Raw genomic sequence first — 25228 nt, 5'->3', positions numbered from 1 at the left:
AGGCTGAGGCAGGAGAATCTCTTGAACCGGGGAGCCAAAGATTGCAGTGAACCAAGATCCCACTACTGCACTCCAGCCTGGATGACAGAGCAAGACTCCATTTAAAAAAAAAAAAAAGAAAAAAAGAAGATGGTTTTATCCATTCATTTGATCAGCAAATATGTGTTAACCTAGTACTAGGGACTATAGTTAATGGAGAAGAACTTTATCTTGTTCACCAGTTTATCCCCAGAGGCTAAATCAGTGCCTGGAACATGTTACGAGTTGAGTTCAAAAAATATTTGATGAATACATGGATGAGGTAAACTAACAACGTAATTTTGGGTAGTGAAGACTCCAGAGCTGTGACAGGAAGGTTTGGTGGGGCCGGGGGGCGGGGAGAGTGGTTTAGTTAGGTTGTCAAGAAAAGCCCCTCTAAGAAAAGAATAGGCTGGGCATGGTGGCTCACACCTGTAATCCCAGCACTATGGGAGGCCGAGGCAGGAAGATGGCTTGTGGTCAGGAATTCAAGATCAGCCTGGGCAACAAGGCAAGATCCTATCTCGACAAAAAACTTTGAAAATTACCCAGGTGTGGTGACACACACCTGGGGTCCCAGCTATTGGGAGGCTAAGACAGGAGGATTGCTTGAGCCTGGGAGGTTGGGGCTGCAGTGAGCCATGTTTGAGCCACTACACTCCAGCCTGGGTGACAGGCATCTTTAAAAAATAAAATCAGCCAGGCGCGGTGGCTCACGCCTGTAATCCCAGCACTTTGGGAGGCCGAGGCGGGCGGATCACCTGAGGTCAGGAGTTTGAGACCAGCCTGGCCAACATGGTGAAACCCTGTCTCTACTAAAAGTACAAAAAATTAGCCGGGCATGGTGGCGCACACCCGTAATTCCAGCTACTCGGGAGGCTGAGGCAGGAGAATCGCTTGAACCCGGGAGGCAAAGGTTGCAGTAAGCTGAAATCCCGCCACTGCACTCCAGTCTGGGCAAGAGTGAGACTCTGTCTCAAAAATAAATGAATAAAATAAAATACAATAAAATAAACAGAAAAGGACATTGGAACTGAGACTTGAATACTGAGGAGCCAGTCAGGGCAGGTACCTGGGGAAGAGTCTTCTAGACAGGCTACAGCAAGTGGAAAGGCATTGAGGCAGGAGTGGTGGATTTCAGGGAAGAGAGAGGAGGCCAGTATGGCTGGAGGATTGAGCAATGGAAAGAATGGCAGGAGACGGAATCAGAGGAGAGCAGGTGCCAGGTCAGGCTGGGCCCCATAGGCCTTGAGGGTTTCAGCTGGGTAGTGACACTGTTAAAAAATATTCCGGCCGTGCACAGTGGCTCACGCCTGTAATCCCAGCACTTTGGGAGACTGAGGCAGGTGGATCACTTGAGGTCAGGAGTTCAAGACCAGCCTGACCAACATGGTGAAATCTCGTCTCTACTAAAAACACAAAAGTGAGCTGGGCGTGGTGGTGGTGTGTACCTGTAGTCCCAGCTACTCAGGAGGCAGAGGTGAGAGAATTGCTCAAACCCAGGAGGCAGAAGTTGCAGTGAGCTGAGATTGCGCCACTGCACTCCAGCCTGAGTGACAGAGAGAGACTCCGCCTCAAAAAAAAAAAAATTCCAGGCTAGCACTGTGGCTCACACCTGTAATCCCAGCACTTTGGGAGGCTGAGGTGGGCAGATCACCTGAGGTCAAGAGTTCAAGACCGGGCTGGGCGTGGTGGCCCACGCCTGTAATCCCAGCACTTTGGGAGGCCGAGGTGGGCGGAACACTTGAGGTCGGGAGTTAAGAGACCAGCCCAACCAACATGGAGAAACCCCCTCTCTACTAAAAATACAAAATTCACCAGGCGTGGTGGCACATGCCTGTAATCCCAGCTACTGGGGAGGCTGAGGTAGGAGAATCACTTGAACCCAGGAGGTGGAGGCTGCGGTGAGCCAAGACCGCGCCATTGCACTCCAGCCTGGGCAAGAAGAGTGAAACTCCGGCTCAAAAAAAAAAAAAAAAAAAAAGAGTTCGAGTTCGAGTTCGAGACCAGCCTGGCCAACATGGTGAAACCTCGTCTCTACTAAAAAAAATACACAAAGGCCAGGCGTGGTGGCTCACACCTGTGATCCCAGCACTTTGGGAGGCCAAGGTGGGCGGATCACGAGGTCAGGAGTTTGAGACCAGCCTGGTCAATATGGTGAAAGCCCGTCTCTACTAAAAATACAAAAATTAGCAAGGCACGGTGGCGGGTGCCTGTAATCCCAGCTACTTGGGAGGCTGAGGCAGAAGAATTGCTTGAACCCAGGAGGCAGAGGTTGCAGTAAGCTGAGATCATGCCACTGCACTCAACCTGGATGACAGAGCAAGACTCCCATCTCCGAGGAAAAAAAAAATTAGCCAGGTGTGGTGGCAGGCACCTGTAATCCCAGCTACTCGGGAGGCTGAGGCAGGAGAACCGCTTGAATCTGGGAGGCAGAGATTGCAGTGAGCCGAGATCGCAGCCATTGCATTCCAGCCTGGGCAAGAGAGCAAAAGAATTCCATCTAAAAAAAAAAAAATAAAAGATTTCCTGGGAGGCTGGGCTTGAGCCCAGGAGCTCGAGGTTACAGTGAGCTATAATTGTACCACTGCACTACAGCCTGGGCAACACAGTAAGTCCCTGTCTCTAAAAAAAAAAGTAAATATATAAAAATAAAGCTTAAAAAAAAAAAGATTCCCCTGAAAACTCTAAAAAACATAGCAGAGACTGTGAAAGAGAGTCTGTGAACTATATATATGTATGTGTGCAGGATCCCACCAGCCGTGCCTAAGGACACCCCTCTGTCATAGCATCTTTCTGTCTGAGTCTCTAGGGAACTAAAAATTCACAGAGGCTCCCAAGCAACACGACCCCCCTGCAGTTCCTTCCCCAGTGGCTGCCACCCTAGCACTGGCCTCTTGGAGACTACTCAAGTACAAGCTAAGGTCCTGCTCTCCAGAGAACAAACATTGGTGGAGCTGAATAGTCACATCAACAAATCAATGAGATCTAAACAACAATCCTAAGAAGTAGGCACTTTTATTCCCATTTTATAGATGACGAAATGGAGACCAGAGGGAGCAAGCATTATAAAGCTGCCCCCTCTGGCCTCCACGGTATAAATGGCAAAGCGGTATTCTCACTCAGAACAACCTGAATCCAAAAGCCATGTTCTGTGCACCGTGCCAGCTACAAACCCGATCTCCCCTCTGAAAAAGGGTCATGGGACCCCATCATCCCTACGAATTGGAGGTTTCTTGACCACCTGCTGTCCCCACTCTTCCCCTCTTAGGCCAGATCCACCCACCCACCCACCCACCCTTCTTATCAGTCTCACACAAACAGAAAAGACCAGTAGACCGACATTTGCAGGGTGATTAATTCATGTCAGGCACCATGCCAGGTCGTGGTGAAAGGCAAAACGTAGTCTCTGTCCTCACGGATCTTAGAAAAGTTCTTCGAGGCAGGTACTGGAAGGTACTTTCCCAGTAACTGATCATGGGCCTGTGAGGCTCAGAGAGCTAAAGTGACTTCCCAAACTCTGGCTGGCTCTAAAACTGGAGCCTTTCACCACACAGGACAGTCATCTTCAGCTACCCTCTAACCAGGGAAACTAAGGGCTGAGCTCCTGCCAAGATGGGGGTGGAGGAACATCCGCTCATCAAGGTCCCAGGCCCACAGCTGGCAGTCAGGGCCACAGCTGCAAATTCCCAGAGATCCAAGGGCTTACACTTGATAACATCTGGTTGCCCCAGCAACACCTCTCCCCCTCCCCACCCAAATCAGAGCCCGCAGCCTCTCCAGAGTCACCCCAGATCTATACACCTGTGGCTCGCTTGGGGAGGGGCTCAGCAACCTGAGTCTCAGGTGACTGGGAGGGGTACTTCACAAAGAAACTGAGGTCCAGAGAGTGGAAAGACCTTGCCCACAGCCACCCTTAGAGTCCTTGTTCCAGGGCTTTCTGCCCTGGCAGACCAGAGGTGCAGCCTAGGGCTGAGGCCATGAGGGAAGGACCCCATACCACACCCCCATCCCCAACATGCCTGGGGGAGGAGGCTTCCTGGATCTGAGCAGACACCTTGCTCCTGGTGGCCACGCCCCCAGCACACAGGGCACACCGGGAAGCACACTTGCGGGCTCCTCAACTCAGAGACAGTTTACCAGGGCAGAGACTCAGGCAGCAGGCAGCGTCCCACTGGGGCCACCTCCACAGGTGGGCACTCTCAAAACCACACCCGCATGGCTGGGTGCAGTGGCTCACGCCTGTAATCCCAGCACTTTGGGAGGCCAAGGCGAGCGGATCGCGAGGTCAGGAGTTCAAGATCAGCCTGGCCAACGCAGTGAAACCCCGTCTCTACTAAAAATACAAAAATTAGCCGGGCGTGGTGTCGAGCTCCTGTAATCCCGGCTACTCAGGAGGCTGAGGCGGGAGAATCGCTTGAACCCGGGAGGCGAAGTTTGCAGTGAGCCGAGACCAGGCCATTGCACTCCAGCCTGGGTAACAGAGTGAGACTCCGTCTCAAACAAACAAAAAAACACACACCCCCATAAAGCACACCTAAGCCACCCTAGTTCCTGCCTTCCTCACCCATGAGCGACCGCACAGACCCACACAGGGCCTGCCAAGGGGCTGTGTGTACAGAAAAACAGGTGTATGTAGCCCCTACTCAGGGGCTTTCCTAAGCCTGGGGAAAGGGAAGAATCGGGGAGGGAGCCCCTGCCGTCCAAGGCCACGCGCATGCGCACGCACTGTCTTGGCAACATCCTCCATGGGGTGAGGCCTCAACCTGCCCCATTCCAGAGCAAGGGGCGGGGGTGGTGGCGCGCCCACAGCCAGGCAGGCCTGACTCAGGGGAGAGGAATGAGGGGGGAGGGCACAGCTGTCCAGGTGGCCTTGCTCAGGAGGCCAAACCCTCTGAAGCCAACCCAGCCCCCAACTCCCTACTCCTGTCCGAACTGTCCCTGGCCAGCCCATGAGCCAGAATCCTGGGTGTTCAGAGGCCCTTAGCCTCAACCCCTCACTGTACAGGTGGACAAACGAAGGCCCCCGCCCGCACCCGCCCCCCGCCATTACACATTCTAGAAGCAGAAGCAGAAACCAGAATGTAGATTTTATTCCCAAAGAGGCAAGACAAAGGAAAATGAGCATAACAAATTTTCAGGTGGAGGCGCCTCACGGTTCTCAAAACACTTTCTCTTCTACTGTCTCGCAGAACACCTAACAAGAAAGTTAAAAGGCAGGAGTGGTTTCCTAAGTGACCAACTTGCTCAAGGTCACCCAACCAGGGAGTGGTTGAACCTGGGTCTCACTCCGACAACCTTAGTGATTCTGAGAAAGTTAATGGGTAAGGGCGGTTGGGGAAGGGACATGACCTCAATCTCTGCCCAAAGAAAGTAGGGGCTCTGTACCCCACCTGTGCCGGAATCCCCCTCCTTCCTTCCCTTGGTGTCCAGCCCACCCCAGCAGGGACAGAGCTGACAGGCCGGTTCTAAGGTAAATAATGGGGGGCAGGGAGTGCCCAGAGCAGGGAGGGGAGGAGCCCATCCCACGGGGTGCCCTGGGGGAACAGGCAGCAGTGCACGGAGGAATTAGCTACAATAATATTAATAAATGTCCTAATGAGTTTCTTGGCCAGTATTTGCTCCCAGCAATGACATAATAATCCCTTTCAGCCAAGGCACAATTCTAACTTTCCACAGCCCTTTCCTGAAGTTCCTTCAAGGCATGATTATCCCCATCTTATGGACGCCAGAGGCAGACAGCACAGAGTAGGGAGAAGAAAGAGCTGGGAATCAGGAGGTCTGGATTCTAGGCCTTGCATGAATGAATTGGCCTCTCTGGGCCTCAGTCCCCTCATCTGTAAGGTGGGACTAACACCAACATCACAGAGTGCCTGGGAACCTTAAAGAAAGCCACACGATCTAGTGTAAACCCTGACTCCAAGGGTCAGAGACTTGCCCAAGGTCACACTGCTAGAAATGGCAGAGGCAGGATGTGAGCCCAACTCCGACTGGCTGCAAAACCATGTTCTTCCCATGCCACCAGCAGCCTCCTCTCCCCACCACTCCAGCTCTCTTCAAATCTCAAGTAAGGTTAAGGGCCATTACGATAAGGTCTGATAAGGAACACTTGACATCAGCTCCCTATCTCTCCTTAGTGATACCCCTCCATGTGGCAGCCCTAAGCCCTCAGTTTGGGAGGGAAGGGAATTCCAGGCCCAGACCAGATCTCGCTGCCCTGGAGTGAGGAGACCTAGGTTGGAGCTTTTATTCCCCCTTAATTGCAACATGATCCTGAGCCAGGTACTGTGCTTTCCTGGGCCTCAGTTTCTTCATCTGAGATGTGGGGGGGTTGGAGAGATGATCTCCAAAGAGCCCTCACCATGGATGATTTTGCCCCTAGAAGGAAGGGGGGTCAGTGGTTCCCTGCTTTGAATCGGGGCCTGGGGCAGCAAGGAGATTCCGCTTATCTCAGATCCCTGGGATCAGAGAGAGCTGGACCAGCCTCTTATCTGGAAGCCCGGGGCTCCCACAAGCAAGTCACCCAAGCAGCTGGTCACAAGTTTCCCCACAAGAAAGGGGACGAGACATGGGGGGAATGGAGGAGGGAGCCTTCTCCAGCTGTGGAACCTACTAAAGACCCCAGACTCCAAGAAGTTAAACCTCCAGGTCTACAGGCAAGGGGAAGGATGAAAAGAATTCCAGATGGTCTGACTCCAGCAGTCCCTTCCCTCAGTCTCCCCATGTGCACGATGGGAACAATAAATCCAACCAGAAGGAGGGCCATGTGTGTGAGCTTGACCATGTAATGCATGGGAAAAGGAAGAGGGCGGGTCTTCCTGGGCTACCAATTCACATCCACCACCATTCCCCAACCCACCCAGGACCAAGTGCCCAGCTAGCCTGGGAAGGGGAGAGTTGGGTGGATCCCTGAGTGCCAAGATCAAACAATCCCAGCAGGTTACAGTATCTTTCCAGCAGTCAGGAGGCCTCACCTCATACACCTTCACCCTTCTCTACCTTCCAAGGGCATTTGATCAGAGGGATCAACCCTTCCTTGAGTCTTGATTTCCCCTTCCCACTTGCTCCCTCTCTAAGTGCTTGGAGGCTTTAATGCTTAGTCCTCAACCCCTAACCCTCCCCACAGTGCTTCCTCCACTAGTCCTCTTTACATAGTCCAAATCCCCTGGGGCCGCAGGCTTTCTCTGCCCAGAGGACATCCAGGCGCCTCCATCATAAGATGACACCCTTCTATTCCTAAACTGATTAAGGGCACGGGCTTTGTTTTTTTTGTTCGTTTTTTGTTTTATTTTTTTTTTTTGAGACGGAGTCTCGCTCTGTCGCCCAGGCTGGAGTGCAGTGGCGCAATCTCGGCTCACTGCAAGCTCCGCCTCCCGGGTTCACGCCATTCTCCTGCCTCAGCCTCTCCAAGTAGCTGGGACTACAGGCGCCCGCCACCACGCCCGGCTAATTTTTTGTATTTTTAGTAGAGACGGGGTTTCACCGTGGTCTCGATCTCCTGACCTCGTGATCCGCCCGCCTCGGCCTCCCAAAGTGCTGGGATTACAAGCGTGAGCCACCGCGCCCGGCCAAAGGGCACAGGCTTTGTAATGTGACAGGCTTGAGTTTGAATCCAGATTCAGCCATCTCCTTGCTGTGTGGCCTTGAGAAAATGACTTCACTTCTCTGAACTCCAGCTTCCTCATCTCTAAAATGGGAGAATAGCCTGTGGCTTGTGGGACTGTTGGAGGACAAAGGACAAATGAATTAACTGATGTAAAGGGACAGCATAGGGCCTTATTTTTATCTCTGCTACCATCCCCCAGCCAAGCAGCCTCAAGCACAGAAGCCCACACAGCTCCCTCTGGCCCTTACGCTCAACATCTGGTTAATCCCAGGTCTTATCAATTCAGCCACTTCCTCCGAAGTGTCTCTGCAGCTGCCACTCCTCTCCACTCCCACAGCCCCCACCCTGTCCCCAGCCCTCACCTCATCACCTCTCCCCTGGATTACTGCAACAGTCTCTAAGCCTCCACTCTCATCACCCCACCCTCAACCTGTCCTGCCTGCACCTGCCCCCACCCTAGAGCCATCTTCCAACACCCCACTTTTGTAGACTCCTCCCTTGCTCAAACACCTTCACTGGCTCCCTATGGCCTGCAGACTCCAGACCTCTCTCCCTGCCTTGTACTCTCTCCCTCCTCCTCTCACAGACTAATGAAATGAGTACTTATGCTGGCGCTTGAGTACTTATACTCAAGCTCCAGTCCCCACCTGGGCCTGTCACAGCAGAGGCTGAGGCCGAGGATGACTTAGGATCCTCAGCACAAGTAAAACCAAAGGTACTGAGGTTTACATTCACAATGGAACCTCAAGAGGACCCTCAGCTACTTTTCCCTCCCACCTCCATGCTCAGTCTCAACTCCATTTGTTTTATGTTTGTTTTTGAAATGGAGTCGCGTTCTTGTCACCCAGGCTGGAGTGCAGTGGCGTAATCTCAGTTCGCTGCAACCTCCACCTCCTGGGTTCAAGCGATTCTCCTGCCTCAGCCTCCCAAGTAGCTGGGATTACAGGTGCCTGCCACCAGGCCTGGCTAGTTTTTGTATTTTTAGTAGAGACGGGGTTTCACCATGTTGGCTGAGCAGGTCTCAAACTCCTGACCTCAGGTGATCCACCCACCTCAACCTCCTAAAGTGCTGGGATTACAGGTGTGAGCTACTGCATCCAGCCCATTCTTTTTTTTTTTTTTTTTTTTTTTTTTTTGAGACAGGGTCTCACTCTGTCACCCAGACTGGAGTGCAGTGGCACGATCGGCTCACTGCAGCCTTGACCTCCTAGGCTCACGTAATCCCCTCACCTCAGCCTCTCAAGCTACTGGGACCAAAGGCACACGTGCCACCACGCCCAGATACTATTTCTTGTAGAAATGGGGGGGGGGGGGTCTCGTCATGTTGCCCCAAGCTACTCTCCAACTCCTGGGCTCAAGTTATCCTCCCACCTCGGCCTCCCAAAATGCTGGGATTACAGGCGTGAGCCACCTCGCCTGACCTCAACTCCATGCCTTTGCCCATGACCATACCCCACAGCTGAAACAAATCCCCGGTTCTCTCATTTAACCAACAACTTAGGACTAATTTCAATCCTGTGATTACTTCAAAGACCAATTAGGACCATCTCCGCAGTTTTCTAAAGCTAACCCCAACCCAGAAGGCTTTTGACACATTGCCTAGAATATTTCCTAGCCCCTCACACTTAATTTCTGTGTTGTCTTGACATTGCTTTCTAATTTTTTTCAGAACGCCTTAAAGCCTGAGTTGACCCATGAGTTGCAGCAGGAGCTGGAAGCTCACAAGTGTTGCTGGAAGCCCCAGGCCACTTCCTCAAGGGCCAGTAGGCAAGAGACTATCAACACAGCCTTCTTATCTTCTCTCTCCTCCATCACAAATGGTCACAAGTCTGGGCCCACAGTTAGTTCCTAGGAAACCATCAGATCGGAGCGACCATCAGAGGACAGATGAAGAGCCCCAGCCCTGCCCCCTCAGTGCAGATTCTAGGAGAGACAGGTAGGCACAGACAGGACTTTCAGGACTGCTGGGGCAGGGAGAGTGCTGGAAGGTCCTGGAGATTCTCATCAACACCTACCTTCTGAGAAATCCTCAAACAGCCTAACTGAACTTAGTTAACCCTTTTCTTATTGTCATTTTGATTATATTACTACCTCAAACCACCACAGGCAAATGACCTTGGCCAAGTCCCTCTTTCCTGGACCTCAGTCCCTTCATCCATGAAACGGCTAGCCAGAACGGTAAGGGTCCCAAGAAGTCACCTAGAGCCCCTGATTTCACACACAGGACCCCTGTAGGAGCCAGGGTGGTCCAGACAAGTGAAAGGAATCTGCTCAAGGTCACCAGGGCCCATTCCAGAGCCTCATTGAGAGGAGAGGTCCCCCACTTCCCAGCCCAGGCTCTTTCCACCACCCCCTCTATGGAGCGATGAGATCATCAAGCTCCGGAATCTCTAGGAATGTGGGCCAACCTAGGAATACACCCGTAGATTCTCCCACCACAGCAGGGCCCCCTTCACTCCACCTCCTCTGGGATTTCCTCACTCCCCCAGACCAACAGGTATCGCTAAGGTGCCTGCCTATGTTGAAGACCCTCTATCTTGGAGAGGAGGGAATGGAACCATCACCCTGCCCTTCCCCCATCTCTGGATTCACCAGTAACTAGGCACTCTCGATAGCCCCTCCTTCAGCACCCCTCGGGGATACCCTGAACTGCCGAACTCGTTGGGGGAAACAGGAATCCCATCTCCTGGGGTTAGAGGCCTTCCCCTTTCCCTCCCCTCCCCATTGGAGCCTGGAATGTGACCCGCGGAGGGATCCCGCAGCAGCCGGCAAGGGCTGCGTTCCAGCTCGGTGGCTGCATTGAAAGGGGGAGATGCGGCGGCGACCTCGGGGACCGCGGGGGCGGGGGAGGGGGCTGAGGCGGGGAGACGTCGCGGTGGCGCGGGTGGGGGTAGGGAGGGAGCCAAGAAAACCAGTCCGACTCCCGATCGCGCCAGATGGAGGCGGTCCCCAGACTCCAGCCCCGGGTTTCCAGCTTCTTCCTTCCACCTTCGTCTCCCCTCCCTCCTACAAACTTTCAGCCTTCAGCCTGTTGGGGGCTAAGATCTGGGGAATAAGCGTGTGTGTCCAAGTGCCTTAGGGTCTGCTGTGAGCCTGAATGCGAGTCCGGTTGGTTGTGCAGTTATGAACCTGTGTGTACATCTGTGTGCCTAAGGCGCTGGGCAACTGTACCCACATGACCGATGTGTGTGAACGACTGTGTGCCTGTGTGTCTGGATCTGCGCGTGGGTGTAGTCCGTGTGGCTGTGTAAACCGCATGCATAGGTATACATGTACCTGTGTCTCAGGCTCTGTGCGTCCTACTGCGACGGTACAAGAGTGTGGGTGTGATGGTGTATGTGATCCTGTGTCTGCGTGTCCGTACATCTGAGTGGGTGTTGTGCGTGTGACTGTGTAAACTGCGAACATGTACGTGTGCCCGCCCGTGGGTATTACCGTGTACGTGTGTCTCCGTGTGCCTGTGAGGGGTGGGGTCTGCGCGGGGATTCCCGACCCCCCACACTCACACCCTCCAGGCCCCGGGAGGGGGCAGCAGCGGTGGCGACGGCCGCAGCAGGGACCCTCCTCCCTGCCTGCCCCGCCCCCACCCCGGCCCCTACCTGCCGGCCGCTTCGCCGACCGCCCGAACCGCCAGAAGCTGCGGACCCGGGGACCGCTGGGGGCCTTCCTCTTGTGGTGTGAGTTCCCCATTGCAGGTGCGGGAGCCGGCGCGGGAACCCAAGCGAGGCCCAGCCAGCCCGGCCGCCGGGCCCGCAGCCCCGGGAGGGAGGCAGCGAGACTCGCGGGCGGGCACCGCGGGCGCCCCCAGCCCCAGCTCGACCACGCCCCCGAGCTCTGCGGCCAATGGCCAGGCCGGGGGCGGGGCCGGAGGAGGGGCGGGGCCTGGCGCGCATCCCGTCGGCTCCGCCCCTCGCGGGACCTGGGAGACCTGCTGGGCCGCCCAGCCTAGGGCGCACAGGGGAAGGCCTGGCCAGTCCAGGTGGGGCAGGCGGGTTGCCCGCTCTCTCAGCCCAAAGGCTACGGCTCTGAGGAGTGCAATGGAGCTGGGAGAACGCGGATCCGGAGCTCTGCTGCCGCTAGGGCCCACCAGCCACCTCCCCATGAGTGTCACGTGCCTGTGTGTACAAATGTATGGAACTGACTGTATTTCTGTAGTTATAGTGTTCAAAATAGTAGCACCCTTTTACTTAGTGTTTACTATGTGCCAGGCTCTGTGCTAACCGCTTTCATGCATTACTTCATTTTATCCACAAGACAATTGTGTAAGGTAGGTCCTTTTTTTTTTTTTTTTTGAGACCAAGTCTCGCTGTCGCCCAGGCTGGAGGGCAGTGGCGCGATCTCAGCTCACTGCAACCTCCGCCTGCCGGGTTCAAGCGATTCTCCTGCCTCAGCCTCTCCGAGTAGCTGGGACTACAGGTGCGCACCACCGCGCCCGCGCCCGGCTAATTTTTGTAATTTTAGTAGAGACAGGTTTCTTTTTTTTTTTTTTTTTTTGAGACGGAGTCTCGCTTATTGCCAGCTGGAGTCAGTGGCGCAATCTCGCTCACTGCAAGCTCCGCCTCCCGGGTTCACGCCATTCTCCTGCCTCAGCCTCTCCGAGTAGCTGGGACTACAGGCGTCCGCCACCACGCCCGGCTAAATTTTTGTATTTTTAGTAGAGACGGGGTTTCACCGTGGTCTCGATCTCCTGACCTCGTGATCCGCCCGCCTCGGCCTCCCAAAGTGCTGGGATTACAAGCGTGAGCCACCGCGCCCAGCCGAGACAGGGTTTCACCATGTTGTTCAGGCTGGTCTCAAACTCCTGACCTCAGGTGATATGCCTGCTTCGGCCTCCCAAAGTGCTGGGATTACAGGTGTGAGCCAGACCACCCGGGCTGTTAAATATTTTTTTAACCAGCCTGGCCAACATGGCGAAACCCTGTCTCTACTAAAAATACAAAAATTAGCCAGGCTTGGTGGCACACGCCTGTAATCCCACCTACTCAGAAGGCTGAGGCAGGAGAATCGCTTGAACCCAGGAGGTGGAGCTTGCAGTGAGCCAAGATCACACCACTGCACTCCAGCCTGGGCAACAGAGCAAGACTCCGTCTCAAAAAAAAAAAAAAAAAAAACGTGTGTGTGTGTGTGTGTATTTTTTTTTTTTTTCTTTAAAAAGGCCAGGTGTTATGGCTCACACCTGTAATCCCAGCACTTTGGGAGGCCAAGGCGGGCAGATCACTTCAGGTCAGGAGTTCGAGACTAGCCTGGCCAACATGGTAAAACCTCATCTCTGCTAAAAACACAAAACATTAGCCAGGTGTGGTGGCTCATGCTTGTAATCCCAGCTACTTGGGAGGCTGAGGTGGGAGGATCGCTTGAACCTGGGAGGCAGAGGTTGCAGTGAGCCGAGATCACGCTACTGCACTCCAGCCTGAGCGACAGAGCGAAAAATTAAAAACAGAGAGATGAAAAGCCTTCTAGGCTGCCCGGGGCTCCCACCTCTGTCTCCTCCTCACAGGTGTCCTTGTGCTGAGGGACCTGCCCAGGGCCCCACTGCCTGGGCAATGACTCTTCTTTACCATCACTTCTGCCCTGTCTCTCCAACTAGAGGCAACGTGGTAGAGCAGAGAGAGCACTGGGCTGGAAGTCTAGAGCCCTCAATTCTAGGCCCCACGTGGCTTATCCTTTCTGCCACCAGAACAAGCCCCTCCACTATACCATGCTGCCTCTTATGCCCGATGGCTCCAGCAAACCCTTTTCCCTCCCTGCAAAATGCGAGAGTCAAAGCTAAACCCAACTCTCTCTGAGGCCCTTCTCTTGCTAGAGTCTCAGGTTGACAACAGTGCAGTCCTTCAAAGGCTGGCAAGTTATTCACCCATAGAAAATATTCACTGAGCATACAATGTGTACCAAGCTGTGTGTACACTTTGCACAGAGAAAATGGTCCTAGTGTCAAAGCTGAAAAAGACCTCCGAGATCAGCTAGCCAATTCCCTGAATTTATATAGATAGGGAAACTGGGGCCCATAAAAAGAACAGTCAGTATGGGGGAGTAGAGGGAATACCCAAGGATAAAGTCTAAATTTCCTGGCATGAATTAAGTGAGGACAGGTATGTGAAGAGGCTCAAAGGATGTCTGAAGTGCGGCAGGTTCCTTGGCCTTCACAGGAAGCACTGGAGGAGCTGCCCCTGCCCGCCAGTTCAGCCTCATCTCCAGCCTCATCTCTGAGATGAGAATCTTCTCCTTCTCAGAGCTACAACCACACAAAACTGCTTGCCACCCTGCAGCACACAACTCCAGGCGTTCACCCCTGCCATCCCCTCTTCCACCTTGGCCTGGAAGGTGCCTTTTCATTCTCAATGCCCTGCTCTACATGCTGCTCCTCCAGGAAGTCTTCCTTGCAGCCCCTCTTCCCCCAGCTCAGTGCTTCCTTAATGAAGGCCCCACAGACATTAGTGCTGCCTTCTGATATAGTACTGATCACACCCCAAGGCTCCCCTGCACCCCGTGTTCGCCATCCCAGAACTTGCCTTCCGACAATAGTTTTAGTATCTGCCTTTCCAACCAGAACAGCTTCCTGAAGAGCAGTGATTGTCTGACTCCTTTTAGTAACCCCAGGCTCAGCACATAGTAGGTGCACCTATGTGTTTAATAGAAACTGGTGGAGGTGGGGATGGTGGGGCTTGTAGATTAGCTGTAGTAGCAACGGTGATGCTTGCATACTGACGGAGGCAGTGATGATAGCACATAAATACTTTCACTGCAAAGGCAGTGCTTGCTCCAGGATCCTGTGGGAGGAGTACTGCCCACTGCCAAGAACATAGGAGAGGCTGGGCTAGGACTGGTGGGAAGAAGTAGGTGGTATGGAAGGCATATGGACCAGAACTCCACGAACCACAAGAATGAGCTGGAATGCCTCGTGACCCTCTTAGAAAATGGTGGGGAAGGCCGGGCGCGGTGGTTCATGCCTGTAATCCCAATACTTTGGGAGGCAGAGGCAGGCGGATCACCTGAGGTCGGGAGTTCAAGATCAGCCTGACCAACACGGTGAAACCCCATCTCTACTAAAAATACAAAATTAGCTGGGCATGGTGGCGGGCGCCTGTAGTCCCAGCTACTTGGGAGGCTGATGCAGGAGAATCGCTTGAACCTGGGAGTCGGAGGTTGCAGTGAGCTGAGATCGCACCACTGCACTCCAGCCTGGGTGACACAGCAAGACTGTCTCAAAAAAATAAATAAATAAAAGGGGCCGGGCGCCGTGGCTCATGCCTGTAATCCCAGCACTTTGGAAGGCTGAGGCAGGCGGATCACAAGGTCAGCAGTTTAAGACCAGCCTGGCCAACATGGTAAAACCCCATCTCTACTAAAAATACAAAAATTAGCTGGGCATGGTGGCGGGCGCCTATAATCTCAGCTACTTGGGAGGCTGAGGCAGGAGAATCACTTGAACCCAGGAGGTGGAGGTTGTGGTGAGCAGAGATCGTACCACTGCACTCCAGCCTGGGAAACAAGAGCGAAACTTCGTCGCAAAAAATAAAAAAGAAAATGGTGGGGAAGACCTCACTTGGCTAGACTTGGAGGAGGGGGTGTCCTAAGTAGACAGGAGGCCTCACTTAGTAATCTCCCTACCAGGAGCCTCCTGGGAATCACACACTTTGCTACAAGATTCAGGGTTTAAATCCTCTGTGGGCTGAGCTGTCTCTATCGCCCCTTCCATGCCAAGCACAGAGCTGGGCACCCTGTGAGTGGGCTGACGGTCCTTTAATGAATCAGCCCCTCAGGACAGTGGAGTACAAGGGCATAGAGTACAGTGGGGTATAACTAACAATGGGGGGGGTGGACAGAGATTTCACTCCTACCCGAGGAAGCTGCAGGAACTTGGCTGACTTCCCCAAGTCTGCCAAGAGGCTGGAGGTGGCCTTGGGGTCCGCACAAGGAAGGTGTGTGTCCCTGCTCCTCCAACCCCGCCATGTTCACTGTGGCCCAAATAACATACAATGCTTCCTCTTATTCGTTTTCTTTAGCATGTGACAGGCCATGAGCAGCTGAGACAGCTTTGAGGGTCTGGAGAGAGAGGGATTTCCAAGGAGCAGGTGCCGAGGGAAGGCTCTCACTCTGCCCTCTGCTGACAAGAAAATGTGAATTTTTGGGGTCACAGGGCTTGGCCACCACAGTTCAACCCTTGCTAGGAGCCCTGCTTCAGGGACTGCAGGGACTGCAGGGAGGGTATAGTGTGGGGAGAGCACACTGATTGGGAGCCCCTTTCAGGCCCAAGGGGAATTTCCAAGAGGAAGGTGAGGGAGAGAGAGCTGGAAGGAGCCCCTAAAGGTGTTGAGGGGAGGGCAGGGAAGACTCCCTTGGCATTGCTTCCTTCTCAGCTCTTCACACCCCTAGCAGAGGCACCTCTCTGGGATGGGATTTTCCATTTGAAGTCTGAGCAAAGGAGTGAAGAAGCTGAAGGCCTGGCAGTTGTGGGCTTTTCTTCTGCCTTTGACACTAGATGGCCACGTGAACTTGAGCGTCACTTCCTCCTCTGGGCCTCAGCTGCCCCGTCTGTATGTACCATGAGGGCTCCCTATGACATCTCGGGCCATGAGCTCTGAGAGTCTAGGATCCAGAGGTGCCCATCTCTGGGGGCCCATACTGGAGCATTACCTATCATCCAAGGCCACTTAGCCAGGCCTTGTGCTGGCCAGGGCAGAAGGACGAGTCTGTCAACCCAGTCTCTGCCCTTCGGGTATTCAAAATAGTGAGGTACAGCAATCCCTGGATCCCACGGAACCCCAGATAGCCGGCTGGTCCCAAGTCCCTAGCACATGCTTTGCCTGACGCCAGTGCCACAAACCCTTCAATCCCAGCTTCCTTTCATCCTTCCATTTCAGCTCAAGTGCCACCTCCCCGGGGAAGCCATCCCTGACCTCCCTCAGAGATTGCTGTGCTTCCCCTTGTCACACTTAACCCTTAATTACTTGTTCAGCGTATTTTCCCCTCTACACACACACTCGTTGTGAGGTTCATGAGGCCAGGACTTTGTCTCTCTTATTCATCCCTAGGACAGTGCCTGGTATATAACACTTAGGAAATATTTGTGAAATCAGTGAGTGAGGGTCCCTCTCCCATCTGGACCCTAGGAAAACAATGTCCATCCTTTCACAGGGGTCTGGGGGAGAGAGAGCAGCCACCCTGTCACACTCTTTATTTTTTACATTTCTGGGAAGCCAAAATGTCACATTCTTATTGAGAAACCCCAAACTCCTCTAGGGAAACCACTCCCCTATTGGAGGTGTCCCATAGCAGAGGGAACTCAGCCCCTATTACATTCGTCTAGGCCCCAGGTAAGGACACTAAGGTGCCCTTTACCAAGAAGAAAGTGGCTGCAAAAGCATATACTGCCCAACCCCAACTCTCTTAAGCACCTGGCTCTAGGGTCTAGGGACAATAATTTCCCCTGGGAGTATTGCAGAGCTGACACTGACACCAGGCCCTGAGGGCTGAACAGGAGTTCACTGGATAGCAAAGTGAAGGGGAGCACATCCGAGGCAGGAGAAGCAGCACAGGAACTGACACAGAAGGGGAAACACAAGGAGTGTTGACTGGTGGACAAACAGACACCATCCTGACCTCAGAAGGGCAAGGTGCCCACGATCCCGGAGTCTGGACTCTCACTTTGCTTTGGAACTATCTAGGCCCCTTCCTCAGCAGAGAGAAATGACATTGTTCATAATGGACTCTCCTTACCTACCTTCCTTTTTTTTTGAGTTTTGAATGAAACTGTCGCCCAGTTGAACTGTTGCCCAGGCTGGAGTACAGTGGTGTGATCTCGGCTCACTGCAGCCTCCGCCTCCTGGGTTCAAGTGATTCTCCTGCCTCAGCCTCCCAAGTACCTGGGACTACAGGCGCCTGCCACTACGCCTGGCTAATTTTTGTTTTTTGTTTTGAGACGGAGCTTTTTGCTCTTGTTGCCCAGGCTGCAGTGCAATGGCGCGATCACAGCTCACTGCAACCTCTGCCTCTTGGATTCAAGCTATTCTCCTGCCTCAGCCTCCCAAGTAGCCTGGGATTACAGGTGCGTGCCACCATGCCCAGCTAATTTTTTCATTTTTAGTAGAGATAGGGTTTCGCCATGTTGGCCAGGCTAGTCTCGAACTCCTGACCTCAGGTGATCCCCTCCCGCCTTGGCCCCCCAAAGCACTGAGATTACAGGCGTGAGCCACTGTGCCCGGCCATAATTTTTGTATTTTTAGTAGAGACGGGGTTTCACCATGTTGGCCAGGCTGGTTTTGAACTCCTGACCTCAAGTGATCCACCCCGCCTCAGCCTCCCAAAGTGCTGGGATTACAGGTGTGAGCCACCGTGCCCAGCCACCTTACCCACCTTCCTATGACATCCAGGCCACTGGGTCTCAGTGTCTTATCTGGCTGGCTAGAGGTCAGCTCTCCTTTCCTGGACACAGTTCCCATCCCCATGCCTAGCCCCCAGCCCCTACAGGCTTGCCCCCTCAGCCCATTCTCAAACCCACAGAATCCTAGAACTAGCAAGAGTCTCAGAGGCCATTAAACCCCATCTTTGTCGGCCAGGCGCGGTAGCTCACGCCTGTAATCCCAGCACTTTGGGAGGCCAAGGCGGGCAGATCACGAGGTCAGGAGTTCAAGACCAGCCTGTCCAATAATGGTGAAACCCCCGTCTCTACTAAAAATACAAAAATTACCCAGGCATGGTGGCACGTGCCTGTAGTCCCAGGCTGAAGCAGAAGAATCGCTTGAATCTGGGAGGCAGAGGTTGCAGAGAGCCAAGATCTCGACACCGCACTCCAGCCTGGGCGACTGGGCGACAGAGTGAGACTCTGTCTCAAAAAAAAAAAACCATCTTTGTCATGACAGGGCATGTCTGGTCCAAAGAGGGGCAGGACTTACCCAAGGTCATACAACAGAGCAGAATTCAAACTCAGGGTTCTCTCCACAACTCCACATCACGAAAGGACAGTCCTCCCTGAATGGCCAGAGGGAACTTGGAGAGGCCACAGTGAACTGACTAGAGTTAACATGGGGCTAAGTCAGCTAGGCCTGGCAGGGTGGCTCTCAAATTCTCAGTATCAGAGCCACGCCCACTCCCACCCCTCAGCCGCTGCCCACTGCACAAGAGAAACCCTCAGGAGGACTACATGCCCCTTTCCCCAAAACCGGTTTTGTCTAAGACTCTAGAGAGGTCACCCCCCTCCAGAGTCAGAAACACAGCCATCATCATCTAATTGTCTTTGTGGAGTGTGGCCTCTGGAGGCAGACTGAGTGGCTCCATCACTGTGATGCTGTGAACCTCACTTCCACATAGTTGGGGACCCTGCCTGTCTGGTCCTCTGGCGTTCGCATCACCTTGAACAGTGCCTGACACTACAGAGTAAAGAATATGTCTTCTTCGGCCGGGCGCGGTGGCTCACGCTTGTAATCCCAGCACTTTGGGAGGCCGAGGCAGGCGGATCACGAGGTCAGGAGATCGAGACCACGGTGAAACCCCGTCTCTACTAAAAATACAAAAAAAAAAAAAAAAAAAAAAAAAGAATATGTCTTCTTCAAATAAATGAAGCTGAGTGACCTTGGGCTACTTACTCTCACCCCTTTTTTCTCACCTACAAATGGTGATAACTGTCCACCTCCCAGGTTGCTGTAAGGACATGGGAAGACTTTGATGAAAATGCCTGGCCAGGGTATATATAGCACATAGCAGCCTTCCTGTTACTTCTCTTTCCATTCAGATTAGCCAGGACCCTGCCCTCCTTCCATAGGCTGCTTGCCTCCTCCAGAAAGCCTCCCCTGATTATCTGCTAGGCTCCAATCCTGGCCTCTGTCCCAGAAACACTTCCTACCCACACACTTGTCTAGAGTCCAGGTGATATTTCTGGAAGATATGGATTCCTGTTTGTTTTTGTTTTTTTAACTTTTTCTTTTTTTTTTTTTTTTTTTTTTGAGATGGAGTCTTGCTCTGTCGCCCAGGCTAGAGTGCAGTGACTCGATCTCGGCTAACTGCAAGCTCCGCCTCCTGGGTTCACACCATTCTCCTGCCTCAGCCTCCCAAGTAGCTGGGACTACAGGCGCCCGCCACCACACCTGGCTATCTCGCCTCACTGCAACCTCCGCCTCCCAGGTTCAAGCGATTCTCCTGCCTCAGCCTCCTGAGTAGTTGGGATTACAGGCACCTGCTACCAGGCCCAGCTAATTTTTGTATTTTTAGTAGAGACAGGGTTTCACCATGTTGGTCAGGCTGGTCTTGAGCTCCCGACCTCGTGGTCCACCCACCTCGAACTCCCAAAGTGCTGGGATTACAGGTGTGAGCCACCACGCCCGATCAAGCAAAGTTGTTCTTAGGCCCAGAGCCCACTCCTTCCAGACTGGGTCCTTAGAGCTCAGGTGACTAAACTTATAAACACAGTCATAGCAACCCCTTGCATTTCTGTGGTGACTTCTCTTTAATTTTTTTTTTTTTTTTTTTTTTTTTTTTGAGTCTCGCTCTGTTGCCCAGGCTGGAGTGCACTGGTACAATCTTGGCTCACTGCAACCTCCGCCTCCCGAGTTCAAGCGATTCTCCTGCCTCAGCCTTCCGGGTAGCTGGGACTACAGGTGCACACCACCTTGTCTGGCTAATTTTTTGTATTTTAGTAGAGATGGGGTTTCACCGTGTTGCCCAGGCTGGTTTCGAACTCCTGAGCTCAGGCAATCTGCCCGCCTCAGCCTCCCAAAATACTAGGATTACAGGCATGAGCCACCACGCCCAGCCTTTAATATAATTTTCATATGCTCTCTTGTGAGAATCTTGGTGAGACAGAAAGGTCACAGCCGCATCAAGGCAATGTCCAGCCAGAGGATACCCCCTTTCTTCCCCACAAGACAGTGGTGGAATTAGGGAGCCCACAGAGAAGTTGCTCATCCTACATCATGGGGCTTGCTAGTAGCTGGGCCAGGATTTAAACTCTCATTGGCCTGATTCTGATACTCTCCCCACTCTATCAAGTTCCCTCACTTCTCTCTCTGGGCCATTTCCCATCTGTAAAGTGAACTGAACAAGAAGATCTTCAAGCCTTATCTGCTGCTCTATGTCCTTGGGAGAGTCATGAAAACAGTCCCGATTTTTGAGGCAAGTGATTTGAGTTTAAATCCCAGTTTGGTCAAATCAGTCATTCACTGTCCCTGAGCCTCAATTTTTTCATCTGCAAGTGAGATCTTGACATATTCGGACTAATCAATAAATGTCAGACTTCCTCTCTTCTTCTAAATCTGTGCAAGGTAGTGAGGTCAGCAAGGGAATCGTGGAAGACTGGTGCTCAAAACTCCATGACAAGCTCAGTTTTTCCATCTTACAGTAGGAGAGTCAGATTAGAGGAATCAAGACCTGCCTCTCGTAGGTCTTTGAGCCAGAGATTGGAATGGAGGAGATAATGACTTCCCCAGCAAAGATCCCTGACCTCCCAGGACCCTGACCTCCCAGGAATCTCCTGTGCATCCCTCCTCCCCACCTCTCCCAATCTCCATTCTGAACATTCTCCCTGAAAGAGTTAAGCCTTCTGCAGGCTTCCCCTTCCTGGCCAGCGTTGCCAGTGGAGATTAGAGGGATCAGATTTATTTCTCTTAATAAACAGAAAAGAAGTTGGGCCAGGCAGGTGACAAGGAAACAATTGCAATAATAGGAGGCTGGAGTAAAAGGGAACAGGACTTCCTCCAGTCGTACCCAGGGCCACCTCCAGACCTGGGGAAACAACAGCCAGGGGCAAGGAGGTGTTACCCATGCACGTGGGCTCAAATCAGGCCGACATGCTGCCCCGAAAGCCCAGAGCCACCTGACACCAAACACAAGGCGAGAGGGAGGCCTGGCCACTGACCCAATGACCCCAAACCCAGGCTGTTGGAGCAGTGACCTACAGGCTCAGCTTTTCCAGCCCCCTGCCTCCCAGGCTGGTCTCCCAGAGGAAAAAGGTCCACTGCCCTGGGGTATACACTGCTAGTCCACTGGCCTTCTGCCTGCCAACCCTGACAGTCTGACCACAATCCATCCTGCTGCAACGCCCTCTTGATGAGATGGGGATGACTTCAGACTGAATCCCAATGGGGCAGCCCTGGGACAGACTCCATGTCCTGTTGGGACTGCAGGGCCTTTGGAAACACCCCTCACCCAAATCCAATCCTCCCTCAGGGTTTGGCCCAGTCACTCCAGCCCCAGCACCCTCACTTCTATTTGTGGCTGTGCCGCAGGGAAGCAGGGCCCTTATCCAAAAGGAAGATCAAGCCGGATACAATCACACAAGAGGCTTTCCACCCTCTTCCTGACCCCTGAAGTGCTCCTTCTAACTCTCCCAGAAGAGGTGGTTAAAGGACACTGGGAGGGTAAACACAGGCAGAATGGGATGGGCCCACACACCCGGCCATTTCCTCACCTCCAGCACTGCAGCAGCAGTCTAGGAAAGGTGGACTTCCCAGGACGGCAAGCCCCAAGGGAGCTCCACCCTCTTGCGAAGACTCAAGCCCTCCCCACCAAAAGGAAGACAGAAACTGGAAAATGAGGGAAGGCCCAAGAAAGGAACTGAAAGTGACCCCAGCAGGGATGGACCAGGTCGGCTTCCCCGCCTTTCAGGCTGCCCATCCAGGCCAGAGGAGGAGCCCAGGGGCTCAAATTCAGAAAGACTGAGAATTAGCTGTTTAAGTGCCCACCCCAACCCAGGTACAGCCTCTCCACTGAGCTTGGGCCTCAGTTTCCCCCATCTGTAAGCACACTTCCGACACTGGCATGTTTCTCCAGGGCTGGAAGAAGGAGTGATAGGGAGGGGCGGGTTGGTTCACCTTGGTGAGCTCACTACCCCAGGAGGTGATGTTTGTGGCCTGGCCCAGGTGAGCGTGAGGGAGGCCAGGTGGGAAAAGCCCGCACTGTTAAGAAGCTAAGGCAGGTTACACTGTGCTCCATGCGAGGTCCTTTTTGGGGCTGGAAATCCAGATCCAGCTGAAGCTGAAACTCTTTGTGAGTGCGGTTGACCTTCCAGACCCAGAGGGTCCCCACCAGAGACCCAAGGCCACCTGTCTCTCCCATTGGCCACAGGCCAGCGTTAAGTCTCTGACCCCCTGACTCAGCAGAGGGCAGAACCTGGATGAGCCTGGGGGAGGGGGAATCGCCTCACCGCCCTGGAGTCGGGCTACCAGCACTTCCTGCTCTGCCAGGGGATCCCTGCCCCAGCCGGGGGTCCCCTCCCCTCACAGCGGGGCAGGACTGGCTCTGGAAAGTGCGGAAGGCAGCGCAGGGTGGAGGTGTTCGGACTCAGCCCTGGCCTCTTCGCTTTCCAGCACCAGCTCCCGGGGGTCACCCCCCTCCAACACGCCGCGCGCGGACCCCCGGCAGAGCCCCCGCGGCCGCACCCTCGACGTCCCCCCGCGCTCAGCCCAGGTGCCGACCGCCTTACCTCGGCCTTTGCCCTTGGCCCTCTTGGCCTTGTCCTCCGCCTTCTTGGCCCGGGGGGCGGCCGGTTCGGCGCCCTCGGCCCCTGCCGCCTTCTTCTTGCGCCGCTTGCCCCGCAGCCAGCTGAAGGCGCGGCGGAGGCCGGACGCGCCGGAGCGGGACTTCTTCCTGCGCGGGGGGCCGCCCGGGTTCCCCGGCTCCTCGGCCGCAGGTGCGGCGGGGGGCGCGCGGGCCGCCATGGCAGGCGGGGGCGGAGCGGGCGGCGGGTCAGGCCCCCTGCGGCGCGGCGCCCATGCCGGGGGCGACCGCCGGGGACGCGCGCCCGGAGAAAAGTTTGGGCGGCGGAGGCCGAGCGGGCGCGGAGAGCGGGCGGCGGGAGCGGCGCGGGAGGGGCCGGCCGGGCGGCGGGCGGGGCGCAGGCCGGCGGGGAGGGAAGGAGCGGGGCGGGAGCGGCCGCGGGGCGGGAGCGGCGCTGCCTGCGGCCCCTCCCCGCCTCCCCCGGGCCCGGCGGAGGGCGAGGTCCAGTCCCGAGAAGAGGGGGTCCCGGGAGCCCGGGGTCGTGCCCCCCGCTGGGGCCCGAGAGGGCGGGTCGTGGGGCCGCCCGGGAGGGGGCGGCACTGAGGTTCCGTCCCGCAGGGGGCACCGCGTGAGGTCTGTTCGGAAGAGGGTGGTATGGGGTGGGGACGGGAAGGGGAAGGGCGCAGGAAAGGGGGAGCGAGAGGCTGGGGTTGGACCCCGGGAGTCTTGGTATCCCAAGTTTGGGCTGGGAACAGGGTATTCTGGAATATTTTTTCCTGGAATAAGGGAATTTGGAGAATTCCTTCCAAGCCCCGACAGTGTTGGGGGGCTTGCGCCAGGAATAGAGGCTTCAGACACGTCCAAGACCTGTGACCCGCAGTGGGCACATCCCTCCCATCTGCTGACTGGGGTCGCCTCCTCGCTCTTTACCACACCTTCCAGGCGCCAACCATCTTCGGTGTGCAGCGGGGGCCCAGGCCCACTGTGTTCCTGCCTCACCCTTTGGTGGCAAGGATGAGGATAGCCCTTCCTCCGTTTACCCTTGGACTAGGCTTTGAGGCCCCAGGGCACTCCTGCCTGGACCAGGAGTTCCCACTGAGATGCTCAACACTAATTAGGGTTGAACTCCGGCAGGAGGTGAGAGGTGTGACTGGGAGGCTGGTAGAAAAGGGAACGTTTAAGAATCCTGAAATTGCTGTGCTCATTGCCTCCAGGCCTCTGGCTCTATTACAGCTGACCAAGCCCTTTTATATCATCTGATCACACGACAAGGGAAATGGAGTCCAGAAAGGGACAGAGGTGGTCAGCGGCAGAGGAGCCAAGATGGGCACCTGGGTCTTGTCTCAGCCTGGTCTGAGGCTTCAAACCCTAAGGGCTAGAAATTGCACTGGGGGCCAGCTGTGGGTTCAGCACCCTTGAACCCCCTCCGTCAGTCCCCAGAAGGGCCTTGTGATGTCCATACCAGTGGGGTGGCCAGAATCACCCAATCTGACTCTGGTCACATGGTTTTCTCTTGGTCCTGGTCTCCACAAGGGCACGGGCCCATTTGTCTGGGCCACCCAGCCCAGTCAGCCCCGGCGCACTGTAGATAGCACTCACCGTAACATTGCAGGATTACTAGAGTGCAGTGGGATCTCCCTAACCTGCCTTAGCCCCCTGCATGTCCCCAGGGGCTCAGCTGTGGTGAACCTGGGACATCACTGACACTCTCCCACCTGGGGGCTCTGGGGCAGACTACCCAGTGTCCATGCTGGGCCTCAGTTTCTTGTCTAACCACCATTCATTCAGATCCAGCCCACAATCCCAGAGCATCCGTTCTGGATCAGGAACCAGCCCTATACTCTGGGTGCTCTTGGCCCAGCCTAGCACTAATCCTAAGAACCCAGCCTCTTCCTCTGTTAGTTGGTGAGGAAAGGGAATGTAGAGAACGCAGTTTTCAAGGGAAAAGTGTTACAGGTGCCAGGCGCGGTGGCTCAGGCCTGTATTCCCAGCACTTTGGGAGGCCCAGGCAAGTGGATCACCTGAGGTCAGGAGTTTCAGGCCAGCCAGACCAACATGGTGAAACCCCGTCTCTACTAAATACAAAAACTTAGCTGGGTGTGGTGGTGCATGCCTGTAGTCCCAGCTACTTGGGAGACTAAGGCAGGCGAATCGCTTGAACCCGGTAGGCGGAGGTTG

At 54.5% G+C, this 25228-nt stretch overlaps 1 protein-coding gene across 2 annotated transcripts in view; it reads right to left on the bottom strand.

The window, feature by feature from the left end:
* KIAA1522 (KIAA1522 ortholog) overlaps window positions 1-23390 on the bottom strand; it is a 33801-nt gene extending 10411 nt beyond the window's left edge. The window contains exon 1 of one of the 2 annotated variants that reach the window (XM_030823336.1): window positions 23037-23390. In XM_030823336.1, coding sequence (XP_030679196.1) covers window positions 23037-23271 — 235 coding nt within the window. In that variant the 5' untranslated portion in view covers window positions 23272-23390. Of the gene's footprint in view, window positions 1-11223; window positions 11400-23036 lie in introns of those variants that run through there. The other variant, XM_030823337.1, reaches the window with a different exon arrangement.
* Window positions 23391-25228: the final 1838 nt, after the last annotated feature.

This window comes from Nomascus leucogenys, chromosome 12, assembly GCF_006542625.1.
Source record: "Nomascus leucogenys isolate Asia chromosome 12, Asia_NLE_v1, whole genome shotgun sequence".
Taxonomy (NCBI): domain Eukaryota; kingdom Metazoa; phylum Chordata; class Mammalia; order Primates; family Hylobatidae; genus Nomascus; species Nomascus leucogenys.
Note: the sequence above shows the minus strand (reverse complement) of the source record. Positions and strands in the feature narration are given on the sequence as shown.